This window comes from Nestor notabilis, unplaced genomic scaffold (genome assembly GCF_000696875.1).
Source record: "Nestor notabilis isolate BGI_N333 unplaced genomic scaffold, ASM69687v1 scaffold7711, whole genome shotgun sequence".
In the NCBI taxonomy this organism is placed as follows: Eukaryota; Metazoa; Chordata; class Aves; order Psittaciformes; family Psittacidae; genus Nestor; species Nestor notabilis.
Window position 1 is genome coordinate 62,751 of NW_009915071.1, and position 16,434 is coordinate 79,184.

The following is a 16,434-nucleotide window of genomic DNA, read 5'->3' on the forward strand; positions in this document are numbered from 1 at the left end:
CTTTTCCACTAGTCCAAGTATATATTCCTTCAGTCTCAAAGATACACCTCTTCCCTGCTTGTTGCTTTTTGTGAGTGGTAAAATAAATATGTCTGATTTTTGAAAACAGCTTATTCGAATGTCCACCTGTGTTCTGCAGTAAAGTTTTTTGAAGTAAATCCTGAACATCTCAATTCTACTGAACGTGCATGTTCTTGAAAGATAGTAGACATTTATGGTACCCATTGATTACTAAGTAACTAAGAAGGTCTAGACAAGTCTCTTCATTATTATAACATAAATTCTTGATTAAACATACTATTCTGAAAACAAAACATACTATACTGAGAACAAAACCTAAAACATTGTCACTGCAGGGCTTAGATCACATCAAGAAGTTCAGAGGGTTTTAATGACACCTGGGTAACTGTCTACATATTGTAACCTGTTACAAGAGCAAGGTGGCCTGAATTAGCTTAGCTGCTGTTGAAAGAGTTAACCTTTATTACCGTGTATGTATTCACACATATGGACAGTTAGAATGAGGTAAGCTGAAGTATGGTAAATTATTTGTATGCCTAAATTTTAGAAACAGTTTTCAAAGTATACACCAATTACTTCCTAAAACAAAAAGGACTAAGTCATGTTTCATGCTGCTTTTGATAGTATGTAATTAAATCAAATGAACTACAACAATATCAATTAATGAATTTTCAGTTGATTTTATTGCTTGTTATGGGTTTAGGGTTGTATATTTGTTGGCATTTCAATCCAATGATTCAGGATATTCTGTGAACATCTGACCCTCTCTGAAAGGGTATGTACACAATACGTCCTTTCATATACATATGAAAGGACACACACGAAGTGGTCATGAAGAGCTACAGAAGAGGCAGCTTTCAGAAAGCAGAATGTCCATACCATTTGGGGTCAGATCTTTTCTGTCCAAGGTTATGCAGCTATTAATTTGAACCCTCTCTTCTAAAGTGACTCAGATAAATTTAATGTTTTTTCAACAAATTCTAATATTTAAGTCACAGTATAGTGTTGTATGTTTCCGCAGTAATTTCCTGAGGAATTGCTGGGGAGAACATTAAGAGGTTTGTCTTTGCCAAGCTTAAATTCTAGTTACATTACTTGAACTTTTATGAACATACAGTAAATATAGATGAATATAATCTGTTTACTATTCTCAATTTTGTCTTAAAAATCCAGACATAATCTATATTTTTATTAACCCTGTCTAAATGTACAAGCTGGGCATCAGTCCAGAAGCAAGCAGAAGTCTGCTCTGTGTTTGTGCAGTTCCTGTGTAACAATAGAAATGCTTGGTATACAAGCTAGTATAAAAACCCCCAATATTTGGGGGAAGAAAAGAAATCCAGAAATACCTAGTAAAAATACTGTGTTCATACAAACTTAGATAATGACCATGGTACCAAACTTACTTTTGTCAGTAATATGAATACAAAAAGCACTTGTAAATGCATTTACAATTAGCCAGCATTTGTTCACTCTAAATTATGTAAGATTAGATTGCAGTGAAGAATATACATAATTTAAACACATACTTAAGCACTTGCTTTAATGAATGGAATAAGTACTTTATAGCATTCTGAAGCCTTACTGTGAATTTATGAAGCATAGGTGAATTTAAATTACAATGTTTCCTGTTAGTGTAATTTCTCTCATTTTGAGAAATTAACTTTTTACTTTCATGAATGTATTTGGATTTAAATTCACACAACATAGTTGTAATCTTTTGTTCACCACTTCTTTAGAATGATATGATTGAGTCTAAATTAGCACAGTTAATGTAGGTTATATCAACATCCTTTTTTAAAGTATTTGAAGTAAGACAGTTCATGCATTGCCTGTTCCCAGTTTGGACTTCTGTTAGTGAGGTCCAAGTGGATTTCTCTATGTAAATGTAATGGTGGTGTTCTGAGATGATGAAATGTATATTGCTAGTGGCTGAAAGAATAATCACTTTCCTGGAGTTTTGTTTTTGGGGTTGGGGTTTGGGTGTTTTTCTTTTTTAATTATTTTTCTCAGAGATGTAAGTAGTTTCTTTTGGATTGTTGTTGGACCTTAATCAAGTTTATTAGTAGTGGCTTTTGATTTTCATTTCATGTTGAGGTTTGGAGATATCAGTAGTTTGAGAACATTTGTTCTTCATATTTTGTTCCCAAAGGCTGTTCTTATTTCACCAAATCTGTTACATTCCAGCAGTAGTTTATGGGTTTGCGTGTTCAGTAAGCTTCTAGTCATGTTGCTGAAACCAGAGAGCTGGTACAAGCTTCTTAATGTTCAAAATTTTATGTGGCTTTAGTGACAGAATTTTCCCCTTTTATAGTCTGTGTACTTGGCAACTAGGGTTAATCTCTGCTGATATCCATATTCCACAGACAGTGTAGCCTTCAGGTCCTTTCATATTCATCAAGGTTTATGTTATAAAATGTCCTGGGCAAGCAATGTTTTTTTTCCCCCCTTTGTTCTTTATAGGAATTTACTTTTAAGCTTAATCATGTTATACAGCTTTATTTTCCTATTGCATGTCAGTATTGATTTTGGTTTTCCTTAGTGACTTTCACTATATTTTTACTAATGCTCTATTCTTAATTTAAGTATATGAAATTTGGTTTTCATCTTTCCTAAACTGTAAAACATGCCAACATTAGCAGAATATTTTTTGCTTGTACATGAATGTTTTAATTCCTTGCAAGCACATTGTTGTTTCAGTTCAGTCTAATCTTTTTGCAGTTATGCCTGCCCAACATACAATGCAATAATAAATGCAGAGTTCATTAGTAAGTATTTGTTAACAGTTCTTTATAAGATAGCTTCTGAAGGTCACAATAAAACTAAGCCACATGTATGAGGACATATAATGGCAGATGTGAGAGAGGAAGAATCATGTTTCCAGAAACACAGCAGCAGTATCATTAAAATGTTGATCTCATCCTTCCTCTCTGAACTGTATGTTTTCCTTGGTTTGAAAGCTGCGTAAAGCAAGCTTTCTTGGGTTTCTGTGTAGGGGATCCGAGAAACAGTTAAAACAACTTTCAAATTGACAATAGTCTTGAAGTGGCAAAGCAATCAGCATATCACACTTTTTAATATTCAGTAGTTTTACAGAGCACCTTCATCAGCATACTGCAGAGAAATAGCCATAGTGGAAATCATCCTCATTATCTCTGGCTTCCATGTTTGTTCTTTTTAATTAATAAAATAGCTTTTCCATAATGTCTAAGTCTTAGTTGAGCTTATTGTTGAACCTTCTTAGTATACAGGACAATATTACTATTTTCATTTACCAGTGAGTTTTGGTCACAGAAATATCAAATGATTGAGTCAAGGAAACCCAGGTTAGTAGTGGAACTGTACCACGTCAGACTTTGTGATGCTTCATATGCACCCTCTAAAAGTGACAAGGGATGAATCCTTGAGCCTGAAGACAGCACTGAAAGACTTAATCCTTTCTGATTTAAAAAAGAAAAAAAACAAACTGTGGGCTCACTAAAACCTAGCAGCAGAGATTGAATTGATATGAATACTTTGCAGAAAAAATAGTTTTCCTAAAGATTCTGCAGAGGTTAAGAAGCTGTTGGAAATGGCACTCTGAGACAGCTACTTGGGCACAGACCTCTTGGAATTATGGACACAATTGGTTTAGCTCCATTTGATAAATGTTCTTACTCTTTATCTTTTCCAGATACATGGATTCTGGGTTTTGTGATAAAACTCTTAATTCTGTAAACTGGTTAGTAGCAAATGGTGAAGAATTATTCTTTCTTTTTTTCTTTTGTTATTATTCCATAAAATGATTATACAGAGAAAAAAAAAACATCAAAATCAACCAAACAAAAAAACCCCCATCAGAACCATTTTTAGATTGCTTTTAGGTTAGCTGATTTTTTTTCTTTTTAAATTTGGAGCCCTCTAGACAAGGCCTTAGGAAAGTTGTAGCTCACTTCACGTGTCTGTATTGCTGATGTTATTTTTAACCTTTCTTTATGTAACTGTCTATGCAGTTAGGTATAGTTATGTAGTAAGAAAAAAGACTTCACCCTAAGGCAGACAAGGTCTCCCAGACCTTGGGTGTATAAGCACAACAGGGCTTTTCTGACTGCAGTTACTTCAGCATTAGCATTCTTCTTTAAATAATAAACCGACATAACTTGGTTTATTTTATTACGTTTTTATATGTCATATTTTGGTCCCTTTTGTATCCCAGCCCATGTCCTTCTCAGTCTAGACAATACTGTAGCTCTCCAAAATATCATCAGCCTTTTCCATGGATGCTAGCTCTTCTTTTTCATCAATTTTTGTTTTACTTACTCATATTTTGAATATGAATAGGTCGACATCACTATTCTCAAAGAAATTTTTCTTCCTTTTTTTGTGCATATGCATAGGTATAGCGATTCACATCAATAAATAACTTAGTTAACATCCTCTGAGATCCACGTTCTATAACGATTTATGCTAAGTGAAGCTCTGTGTGTGCAAAATGCTAAGCCTGTAACTAACCCTTGTAGGATTTTGCTTCAAATCTTGTTCTAAATACTTGCAGAACTGTGAGCCTTGAATTTGCCACATACTAACTTTGAAGAAAAAATTGTAATATGATTACTTCTCAAACACCTAAATATAAGTGCTATTACAAGTTTATGAAAACATGTTGCTGAAAAATCTGGGGTCACCAAAAGTTTACATGTGTTAACTGTCCTATGAAATGTTCTGGGGGAAGGGGAAAGGTGTTGGGATTTTTCCAGTATTTAAATTGTAGTCTGTATTTTACTTTATTACCCCCAAATAATGAAATCAGCTTTGGAATCCTTCTTTGCAGCACTTCCTGTAGCTCCTTCTAGAACGAAAATTGTGCCATAGAAATACCAGTAAATTGTAATGTAATGCAATGTAAAGGATTTATTTGAAAAACTATAAGGTATTCATTAACAAAGGAGTAAATTAGTCTTTAACATGTAGTGTAAATGGGGGGTGGTGGTGGTGGTGGTGTTTGTGCTCTTCTGCTTGAAAATGCCTACAATTATCTCCTTTGAGAGTGCTTAAAACCTGTGTGAAATGTCCAGTCTTCTAGATGGGCACTGTAGATGTCACACTATTGATGCAACTGTAATAGGAACATTAACTTCTAATTTCATGCTAACGTACCTATAATATGGGTACCATATTGTCTAAGATGTTTCATAGCGTTTTGGAATTTAACTAACAGTGTTTGGTTTTACTTTTAAACATCTTCAGGAAAGCTTTTGTGCACTTCTTTATACTATCAGCATGGAGCTAAGCACAAAAAAATAGTTCAAGGAATTAATTCTCATTAACCCTTTCAACTACCAAATGTGTTTCTACCGTATGTTGTACTTAATGTTGATGTGCCATGGTGATCTAATAGAAAAGCATTAACTATGGCATAAGAGTTCAGATTGCATGAATTTCCTTGTGTATACATAGTAATGTGTAAGATACTCAAGTTATCTAAATATGTTAACAATTTACTGTAATTATATTTTACAGCTTGTTGCAATTTATGATTTTACTGGTAATCTTAATTTTGCAGTTCAAATAGGTACCTGATACAATTTAAACTGCAGGAAAATATTGTTCTAATGACCTGGCTTATTAAACATATAATACATTTTTTTTATTCCATGCACCAATCCTCCAATGTTTGGAAGAGACTGTTTTCAAGTGTTTTGAGAGGACTTACTTTCTTACTTTGAAAAAATCCTGTTCTTATTGCAGCTGGCTTTAGAAGAAGCTTTCGCCTTAGCAGAAAAGATAAAAAAACAAACAAATCTATGTATGAGTGCAAGAAGAGTGATCAGTATGATACAGCAGACATCCCAACATATGAAGAAGTTGCAAAATACAGACGACAGCCTAATGACAAATACAGGCTTGTAGTTTTGGTTGGTAAGTTGTTTTTCTTTATTTTTGACCTGATGAAACAGAGGACTGCTGATTAGCACAATGCGAAATCATTTAGATTGGAAGGGATCTTAGGCGGTCTCCTGGTCTAGCCTCTCATTAAGCAGGATTAACACTGAACTCAAAGTAACTGATGACAACAACTTTGAGAACCTGTCTTCCTCCTGTATCTTCTCTGGTATTCCCACCTCACGCCTCAGTAAAGATGTGACCTCCATCTTCTCAACAGGAGTCAGAAGGGTTCTCCTAAAAACCTCTTCTCCAAGCTAGACAAGCCCAATTCCTTCAGCCTTTCCTGACAGATCCTGTGCTTCAGCTCCTGATGCTCTCAGACGCCCTCCACTGGCTTTGCTCCAGTTTATCAACATCTCTGTTGTAATGCAGGGCTGGCTCATCATGGGCAGAGTATTCCTCTGAGGATCTAACAAGTGATAATTAAAGAGGAAGAATAATTTCCCTCTAGCTTCAGGCTAGGCTCTTGCTGATACAGCCTCGTCTTCTGTCAGCCTTAATTGCTGCCAGCAATCACTGTGGACTCCTCCTTAGCTCACTGCCCACCTGAACCCTCAAGTCCTTTTTTTCTAGGCTGCTCTCTAGCCAGTCAGTCCTCAGCCTGTACTGCTGTGGGGCTGAGTCTATCACAGATGCAGGACTTTGTCCTCATCAAATTTCACAAAGTTCTGCCAGCCCATGCCTGTAGCATATCAAGATCCCTCTGAATGGAAGCTCTTGAGCAAGTCACTTGCATCACCCATTTTGGCATCTGCAAACTTGATAAGGGACTATTCTGTGTTCTCCTCCAGGTTATTGATTCAGATACAAAACAGAGTATGTCCCAGGGTAGATACCTGATGAATTCCACTTGTAATGAGTCACCTAGTAGAGTACAGGCTAATAACCCATTCCCTTTGAACATGATCATCCATCCAGTTTTTCTACCTAGCTAGTAGTCCACTTCTCTAGACAGGATGTCCCAACTTGCATATAAGGATGCTTTAGGAGATCATATTTAAAGGCTTGTTAAACCAAAGGAAGATATTAAAATATAGCTACCATGGTTACTAGTCTGAACCTGGCAGTCAAGCTGTACTAAAACTCAAAAGAATTAGGTCAGTGTTCTGCTCTTAGAGATCAATCAATACATTTAAAAAGAACAGAATAAATACCTGTGGTTAGTAAAGGCAATATATATATTTATATAAATGGAAAGAAACAAAGCCATCTACCATGTTAGAATACATAAATAGGCAAATGGAGAGAAAGGTGGATGAGAGGTGGAATTCTGTAGGCCAAGAACGGATGCAAGCACAGCTGCAGAATACTCAAGATGTCATCCTTAGTCAGCTTTCTGTCACTGCCATGGCTTCCCCATAGCATTCATTATCTAATCAAAATGCATTGCTTCAGTCTCCTAAAAAAAGAGAAAGTACATTATCTTGAATTTTTCAGAGGTAACCATTAAAGTAACAACGAGTAACAGGTAACCATTCGTAGCAATGAGTAACGTCTCATTGCTTATTGTTTCTTTTGCGATAGCACATAGGCTGATGCTTCATTAGTAAAGTTTCCTTCATTCTGAAAACAGCAGAGCAGAGAAATATGACCCTCTATCAGGGACTGTTACGAACTATTGAGTAGCTGTGGTTTTATATTTCTCATATCCAAGGGAATGTTAAATTTAGTTTTTAATAAACAGTTTTGTCACTCTCTAGCACTAAAATTCAGCCACCTACTAGTGTGATCACTGTGAGATTGTGGGCTATATACAACAAGTAATAACATGGTTGAGTTGACTTTACAGTTACATCAACAGAGTGCAGTGCAAAAGTGTGATAAGTAGACATTTTATAACAAATTGCATATGTCTGATCTAAGGCATACCTAGAGATTTCGTTTGATTTTTGTTGTAATAAATCAAATGAAGAAAGTGTGCTTTTTCAGTAACAAAAGCAATTCAGAAATTTATTGCAGACTTTGGTAATTCTAATGTTTTTCTCTGGATATTAAGAGCAGCTTAAGTCTGGCCAATACCATAAAAATGTCTTGGGCAAAATGTGGAAAAACTAGCAGAGCTAAGCAATACAGGTAGAGTAGAAGTGAACGCATCTAAAAAGCTTTCTGTGTGCCAGTAGCAGCATTTAATATAATCCGTCAAATATAATTTGGATATTAGTACCAGGAAACAAAGGGACATATAATTCATAGCTGTAATTGGGGGCTCTAGATGTCTGTTGTGTTTTGCTAGGCCTAAATGTATAACTTACTGTTGGAAGGTTTTTTTAGGTTCTGTTTTGCCCTTTTCTAGGGGGAAGGGGTTTGACAGCTTTGAAATGGAACTTTCTTTTGGCTTCATTTTAAATTGGTCTAGTCCAATTTACAGAATGCAAATTGCACACACAGTAATTTTTAGCACCTTGTAGTGTGATATATACTAGTCCCAAGTTCTGCTAGATGTATTAGTTTGTCACAATTTTACATTGTCTGCAAATGTAGGTTCATTAATAAAGTCCTGCATATCCTTGGGGCTAAAATAACAAATCATCTGAAGCAGCAATGATACAGATGCTTCTGAAGTGTTTTTAGTTTTTATAAATGTGATAAATATGCTAAAACTAAAATAATATGCCACCAGTTAGTTTTTTGGTAACTTACTGTTCCCAGCCTGCAAACAAATCCTTGAAGTCTTAATTCAGAAATATTGCCTGCACCATCCTTAAGCACGATACCTGGCAGCCCTATCAGGCAAAGGCAGAATATTTTACCATGAAACCTTGTATTTAGACAACAGAATTTTCATTTACACTAATGAGGGAAAAGTCCTGCTTACAAAGGATTCTGCTTCAGTAATTGTGAGGGCCAAACTAGCACAGATTTTATTTCCTAAGATTCAGAATGGGTGTGCCACATACTATGACTGTACACAGTATAGTTTCAGCTGTGCTGTGTAAAGTCAGAGCTATCTGAAGCAAGGTCAGCAGTAACAAACCGTAGGTATGTTTTCCCCAGAACGCATGCAGCTGTGTGCATGCAGTGTTACCACCACAGCCATGCAAAGCCTTTTGGGGACTGTGGTCACCTGTGGTGTGTCCTAAGTGGGCAGTGGTGGGAGCTAGGAGAGAGGTGCATGACCACAAAAGAGCAGTTACTACTGGTGTGTGACACACCTAGAAAAGTCTCTCTGTCTGAATTAAACTGTCAGTACTCCCCACAAAGGTGTCATCACTCAGAAGAAAAGGAATTTGGGTCTGGAAAAGTTCTCTATTGTTACACTGCTTTACATTAAAAAAAATCCATCACCTCTGGTTTTATCATGAAGGAGCTATTTGGGGCACAGGTCTGTCTCAGAGCAGGGGAGGATAAAACAGAAATGGCTCCTAGCTCTCCGCATCTCCTGACTTGCCTTTAACGTGTGTTCACTAGTGGCTTATAGAGACTTAGTAGATCTACAGCAGTAGTGCAGGAAAGTGGCCTCCCATGGCCATACTACTTTAGGTAAACTATCTGGACAATGAAGAAAGAGACCCACAATTGCCATCTTCATTAAATCTTCAAGGTTGAAGGCATGGGTAGGTTAGCATGGCTCAGGAGTGAATGCACAGGATGTAGCACATTGCCTAGCTTTGCCCATGAGAACACCAATATAAACTCACTGATCCTGCTTCAGTGAATGACTAATCTCAGAAGTACACTCCCACTACTAGTTATAATTTACTGTAACTCAAAAAAAATGAGGTTCTACTTTTCTCCACTGAGCTACAGTTGGGCGTGCATGTGCAGTCATTGCATTGTAGTGATCAGATCTACTAGTAATTGAGATATAGAACCTCTGTCAAGGCATGCTTTCTACAGGGTCTTTATGATCCCACCAGAGATGTTATCACCTAATTCCCAAAATCTTTTCTGGAAGGCTGCTTTCTTTTTTTTTCCCCCTATTTTCTTTCAGATAGACTTCTAGGAGCTCAGTATGTATGTATGTATGAGTGAAGAATGGCTGGTTGGGTTACACCCTCTGAGACCTGAACTTACATCAAACAGTTTTTTCAGTTTCCTTCAGACATGTCTGAATGATACAAAATGTAATGCAAGTTTTAAGGATTGGTGGTTTAGTTCTGCAAATGTCCCTCAATAAAGGAAGGCAGGCACTACAGTCCTTTTGTGCAGGATTTGACCGTTACTTAGCTTATGTGACTCAACATGCAACAGCAAGCAACATAAATGTTCCTTTAAAAAAATAAATAAAATATTTCTAAATCTACCATTATAACTCTAAATATTGCTGCCTGGGGTGATTTGTAGTAAATCAACACTATGCTACAGTCATGGATCCCTCATGCCTGGCATAAGAATCTGGATTGTCCTTTTCAATCCTGATGCTTTATTCTCTTTTTGAGTTCAAATTGTGTTCAGATTCACAATTATGAGAAACTGGCATCTTTCTCTGCTGTATCAAAATGAAAAGAATATTCAGAATAGAAGCATACATTACACTTGGGAGATGTAGTATAAAGATCAGCATAATGGATGGTGTTGCTAATTAGGAATCAGCCTTCAGCATCCATATGCTACAGTTAGAACTGAAGAAGAAGACAGCACTGCAAAAGAACTTACACCTTTCAGCAGTTAAATTTAAAGAGGATTTTAAAACAGCAATCTGGAAGTGGAGACAGAGTAGTTGTGAGGTTGTGGTCTGGAAACAGATTTGATCTAAGTTTCCAAAGCATCTGTCACAGGAAGCGAAGCCTGGATTCTTTATATATAAATAGAGCTAAAAGCATATTGTTGATTTGACAGCATGTAGACTGAGGAAATAATATTTGTGTAGATTTGATGGGAAACACTTTTTGCTTGAAAGGAATACAGTGATGCTTAAAATTTTAATTTCACTTGTTTCATTCTGCCTTAATAGGATATATTGAGAATTTTAATTATTTTTCCTATAAAAATCCATATTTGCCTTAAATCACTGAGCTATTAAAAAAGGATTACTTTTTTTTTTAATAAGAACAAAAGTAATGCCATTATCTACATATTACTTTCCTCTGCAGACATGCGCCAGTAGAGGCTGCTGTACACCATATTAAATAAACATTTATACATACTGATAGATTAATTTACAGGCAGGTCAGAGATGAAACTTGAAATGCAGTTGTGTGTTTAACTTATGTAAACATGTAAAAACTATAAATGCAGAAACTCTAAGATTTTACAAAGACACTGTACATAGCAAGCATTTGCTTTTCACCATTGTGTGTTTCCAGCTTCAGACAGGGCAGATGGATAGTAATTTTTACAAATGAGCACCTGAAGGTGCTGAAGCATCAGCCTTAGCTTTTTGACTCTCACTAGTAATTAACCAATACCTCACCACTTCATTACGATGTTTATTAAGTTTTGTATTTCTAATGACTAAAATGTCTCTGTTAAGAAGCACTCCATGCATAAACATGCCACTTTTACTAGAAGAGCAAGAATTTTCCTTAAAACCACATGTATTATCCTTTTATTGTTTGGGACATGGTTCCAATGACTCACTTTCCTCTGCATTCTGCTCTTGACCTGGCTCTGCAGAAATGAAGCCACTGCACTGTCAGAGACACATGAGCATGCAGACCTGAGCTCCTTTCACACACTCATCACGGCCCCACCACAAAAGGGGCCAGGCAGGCTGGAGCCCTGAATGAAGGCAGCAACTGGGGGCAGGCAGCAATTGCCCATGGAGCCTTTTAGACCTCACAGGAGAGAGTGCTCTCCGGAGACCTAAAGCACAACTGGCAAATGGCTAAGAATTAGGAATGACCCAAAAGCCAAGAGGAACATCTGGTCAGTAGCTTCTAGGACAGCAGTACTCAAATGGAGGTGGAGGAGACGGGTCAAAAATATTCCGTGCAGTCTTTGTTTCTTCCTGCCATCCTCTTTCCAAGAGTGGTCTCTCTTTGGCAGCCATGTGAGGAAGGAAACATTTGCTTTGGACCAGTTCAGACAGCAGGCAGGAGACAAGCATATTTTAAAAGAAAATCAACAACAAAAAAAGAAACCCAAGAATCCCAAACGGGTTGTGACCTGGGGAGTGTTGTCCTTCCTTCCTCCCCCTGTGCAATGCCACCCTCACACAATCAAAAGGTGGATGCTTGTCAAAAGGAGAGCTACAGCCAGACAGAGGCCAGGCGGTATTCCTGCCTGCAGCCAGGTCTAGAAGGAGGAACCAGGCCGTGGGGAGAAAGTGAGAGCATTGTCCTCAGGGGAGTCTGGTGCAGACAAGGGATGCAGCAGCTGGAGGGAAGTGAGGAAAAGGCTGTGCTGACACAGGGGTGCGGAGGCTTTGGGGGACTTCATGCATGCCAGCTGGGGCCCTCTAGTCTGTGAGTTGGGGATATTCTGGCAAAATGAACACCCCAACCAATTTTTGTGCTGAAAGGCTGCAGGTTAGGGTGCCGGGGTCTCTAGTAGTGCTGAGGATGAAGATAGGTAGGAACTGAAGGTAGTTGCTGTAGAAAAGAAAGTTAGCTTTGCTGTCAACTTTTTCACAGATTTTTTCCTCAGTAGTAAAGCTGGAGCAGAGTAAGCGCCAAATACATCACCTGAAATTTGTCAGCGCTGTATGTTCTAGGAGGCGCTTGAACCATGGGCGTTTCCAAATGACTGATTAAAAGCCAGTATATATAATAGCTATATGCTACATAGTCTTCGCTGAGAGAGTACGTATACCTGACCAGGAGAGAGAACTGGCTGCTGGGAAACAGCATGATTTCTTTCTTTCAGGTCCTGTAGGGGTTGGACTGAATGAACTTAAACGGAAATTGCTGATCAGCAACACCCAGCATTACGGGGTAACAGTGCCACGTAAGTAAAAATACACGTCCATTCTCGTAATGTGAAACTTGCATTGTTATCCTTTATCATTGCATTACCTTAAGGCACTTTCAAATTTGGGTCTCTAAATGCATGCTTGGCATCCAAGTTACTTTTCTAATTTTTAAAAGTGCTGCTGCAGTTGTATTTTAAATAGCATTGATTAAACTGATAGGACATTTTGGCTCAGAGGCATTGCGGGAGACTTTTAGTACAAGTTTAACGTGATTGATGTCAGCGAGGTTTAGTAAATGAAACTCAGTTGAAGAACACCCTGGACTTGGCTGTAAAGAAGTGAAACGTACTCTGTTACCAGTGCTTGCTTTCAGCAAAATGGCCTTTATGTATTAGACATACTGAAAAATGAAGACTGATGATAAACAGTTTGACCCTGTGAATAAATTAATTAAATCCTTTTGATTAGCTTTAGGAAAGTTGATTTAGGGGTCTATTTTTCCTCTTTCCCCTTATCTAAGTAGCATGATTTTTACACTGAATAACACTGTGCTATATTAACTTCTGTAACACTTTACTGGGTTTTCCTTAATGTTGCGGACTTGACAGTTCCAGACTTCTGTTCCTTGGATTGCTTTCTACTTGTACTTGTGCTTCCTATAAGGGATCCTTGAAAAATACAGGTCCAACATTCTGAATTTGGGAGGTACTGTCACAGGTTTTTTTCAAGTATAGGTATTATATACAATATATAAATGAATGAATTTGCTGGGTAGAAAAATGAATACATTCGGATTTGGCAAGTTATTTCCTTTGCACATATGTGCTTCAGCTGGGTATTGAAAACAACAACAAAAAAAGCCACATGTTCCCAAATATTTAACACATTGGAGCATATGCAATCATTTGCCCAAAATTATTTCTCAAAAAAGTGCCAGAATTCATCCAGCTGCCTTCTCCCTTTTCTCTTCCAAATTTGTGGTTATAGTTTAAAACAAACACATAAAGAATCCCTCTCCCTGAAATTCAGTAAGTCAGGACTTTCAGGGAGAATTGGGGTCCTTGTCTTGGAAACGCTTCTCTTTGAGTCAGCCTAAGGAGAATGTGGTATGAAATGGCTTTTAAAACCGTTACTGCAAGCAGGTTGTGTATGTTCATATGTGATGAAGACTACATCTGTAGATGCTGTAACATACAACTTGTATTAAATAGGACTTTTGAATGAGTTTGTTAACTATAAGTGGCAGCCCCACAAAAAAGTTTCATTTATAAGCAAAATCTTTATACCTGGTACTTCAGGGAAAGTGAGAAGTGCAATTACCACAAAACTACTGGAAGAAAAAGGCATTCAATTTTGACACCAGAAAAAGAAAAGCACTAAAACGTAAAATTCACACCCCATTTTTTTACTATCATGCTTCACATACATAGCTACAAGTGTTGTTAATGAACGTAATATTTTATAAATCAGGTTGGTGAGCTTTGTTTCCCTTTATGGTCTCGTACGCTAATACGCTTAACAAGTGGCAAGGCTGGAGTAATTGTTACTGGCTGCTGCTCTCTTTATTATTCAGCCATCTTCATTTTATTGGATTTTTCCACTAGTTAATAAAAATGATAATTGGATACTTGTCCAGTAGGATTTTCCTTCTTTTCCTGCATGCTTTTAAAACTCAATCCTGTCATGTGCTCCTGTGCTGCCTACCAGATCCAGAGCAGCTTTAGGCCCCTCAGAAGTGAGGGAACTGCTACACTTAATATTGCACAAGGGTTATGTGCTTTTCAGTGTTTCCTGAACTGGTTTGCATTATATTGTTTTGTGCATCTTTTCCTTTTTTTTCCTTCATTTAATGAAACTGCAGACACTACCCGTCCAAGGAGAAGCCAAGAAAGTGACGGTGTTGAATACACTTTCATTTCCAAGCACTTGTTTGAGACAGACGTACAGAATAACAAGTATGTCAATGAGATTTTAAGTAGAACTGTAATAAAAACAATGGTTTTAATATAAAATGGAGCTGGTTGTATTTTTAGATAAGAAATCAAAGTGGATATAAGTTGCAGTGCTTTGAGGATGTGTTAAAATCACATTCCGATATATAAGCAGCTGGCAAAATCATAGAGAAAAAAAAAAAGCAGTATGTGCAAACACAACTGTTTCTGAGCTTCTAAGTAGTTCCAGTACTTCAGCTCCTCAAGAAGACACTGAAATTGTAGGTGTTCAGCATGGGGGAGCACTCTTAATAGAGCATCATCTGTCATAGCAATAAAGCATGGCAGCTCGGGGTGGAGGGAAAGGCCTGGAAGTGCTGCAAATATGCCTGAGTCAATGCTTGTGTAGTTCTGCCTCTTTCAGGCCAGGCACTTCCTTCGCTTTTGAATTGAGAGATCTACAGTGAAGCCCCTGCCTGTAAAACCTCCAGAAATTAAACTAAGATGAAGACAATGGTAGCATCGTGCTCTCCAGCAGCCTGTAAAATATTGTAGCTTGAAATTCTGCCCCAGTGTTTCAGAGGGCAGAAGTGTATTAGACACAAAGCTGTGGGTTTTATTGAAACTTCAAACTGTGCTTTGCTTTTTTGGCAAATAGCACTTGTACTTTTATAGCACATAACCAGCCGCCTTGGTTCCATTAGCACCATCGTTGCTCCTCCTCCTCTTCTGAGACAGAGAATTTGGATATTCTGTAGTGTGCAATGAAATTTCAGTAGTTTCTATTGTTTAGCTTATCCACTGTTTTATTGCATTGCATTAGTTCAGAAAAAGAGGTGATGGAAAACATTAGTGGGCTGTTGGACTACAGTACTTTTTTCTCTTGAACTGTAATACAAGCAGGTGTTACTGATTTGAAAGTGGGAAAGTAGAAGATTTCTTAAAATTGACATGCTGAAGTACTTGACAGCATTTCCTTTATAAAACACGGTAAAACTCTCATGTAAAGTAAAATATTTTTGCTCCTGAATTAGATCTTATAAACCAAACTGATAATTTCTTTCTTTTTTTCTGGAGAAAATGGAAATGATTCCAGTTGTTTTCACCTTCTGCCACAGGTTTATCGAGTATGGTGAATATAAGAACAACTACTACGGCACTAGTTTAGACTCCGTTCGATCAGTTCTAGCTAAAAACAAAGTTTGTTTGTTGGATGTACAGCCCCATGTAAGTAAGGACATCTTTTGGAATCTTGTAGTTCCCCATACTGCATACTGGGATTCCAGGAAAAATATTATTTCTAAAAAGGAATATTTTATTCCATGCTGAATGACTGTTGAGTGGGTTGGCTGGGTACCTTTATCATAGCAAGGCTCTCTGAAAGGAGAGGAAGGAAACTTCAATACATATTGGCAAGTATTCAGCGTGGTAATTAAGTGAATTGAAAGCCTGCAGCATAATACCAAAGATTTAATTACAAAATGTTCCTGTACTTCCGTTCCTCTTTCTGCAGTTTGGGTTAGAGGTTTTCTCTCAAACTTCAGTTTCAGAATGGCTTTGAGCTATCACCCAGGCCAGCAGCTCTCTCTCACATGTTTAACCAGGCCATTCATGCCAAGGGTTTCCACACAGGGTGGACATGAGTCAAGGAACGCACTAAATGTGATGTTGGCTGGATAATTGCTAAGAACATTCCTCTCTAAAGCATTTGTTCTTGCATTGACCCCGTCTTTCAACCCTGCTGCACAGCTCCACTGGGAACTT

The 16,434-nt window shown here is 37.5% G+C and overlaps 1 protein-coding gene across 1 annotated transcript in view; it reads left to right on the forward strand.

Moving 5' to 3' along the window:
* MPP7 (membrane protein, palmitoylated 7 (MAGUK p55 subfamily member 7)) overlaps nucleotides 1–16,434 on the forward strand; it is a gene marked incomplete at its 5' end in the record, with an annotated part of 64,091 nt that overhangs the window by 45,153 nt on the left and 2,504 nt on the right. The window contains 4 exons of the mRNA XM_010023941.1: nucleotides 5,749–5,919; nucleotides 12,694–12,774; nucleotides 14,601–14,694; nucleotides 15,789–15,897. Of these exons, the coding sequence (XP_010022243.1) occupies nucleotides 5,749–5,919; nucleotides 12,694–12,774; nucleotides 14,601–14,694; nucleotides 15,789–15,897 (455 nt within the window). The remainder of the gene's footprint in view (nucleotides 1–5,748; nucleotides 5,920–12,693; nucleotides 12,775–14,600; nucleotides 14,695–15,788; nucleotides 15,898–16,434) is intronic.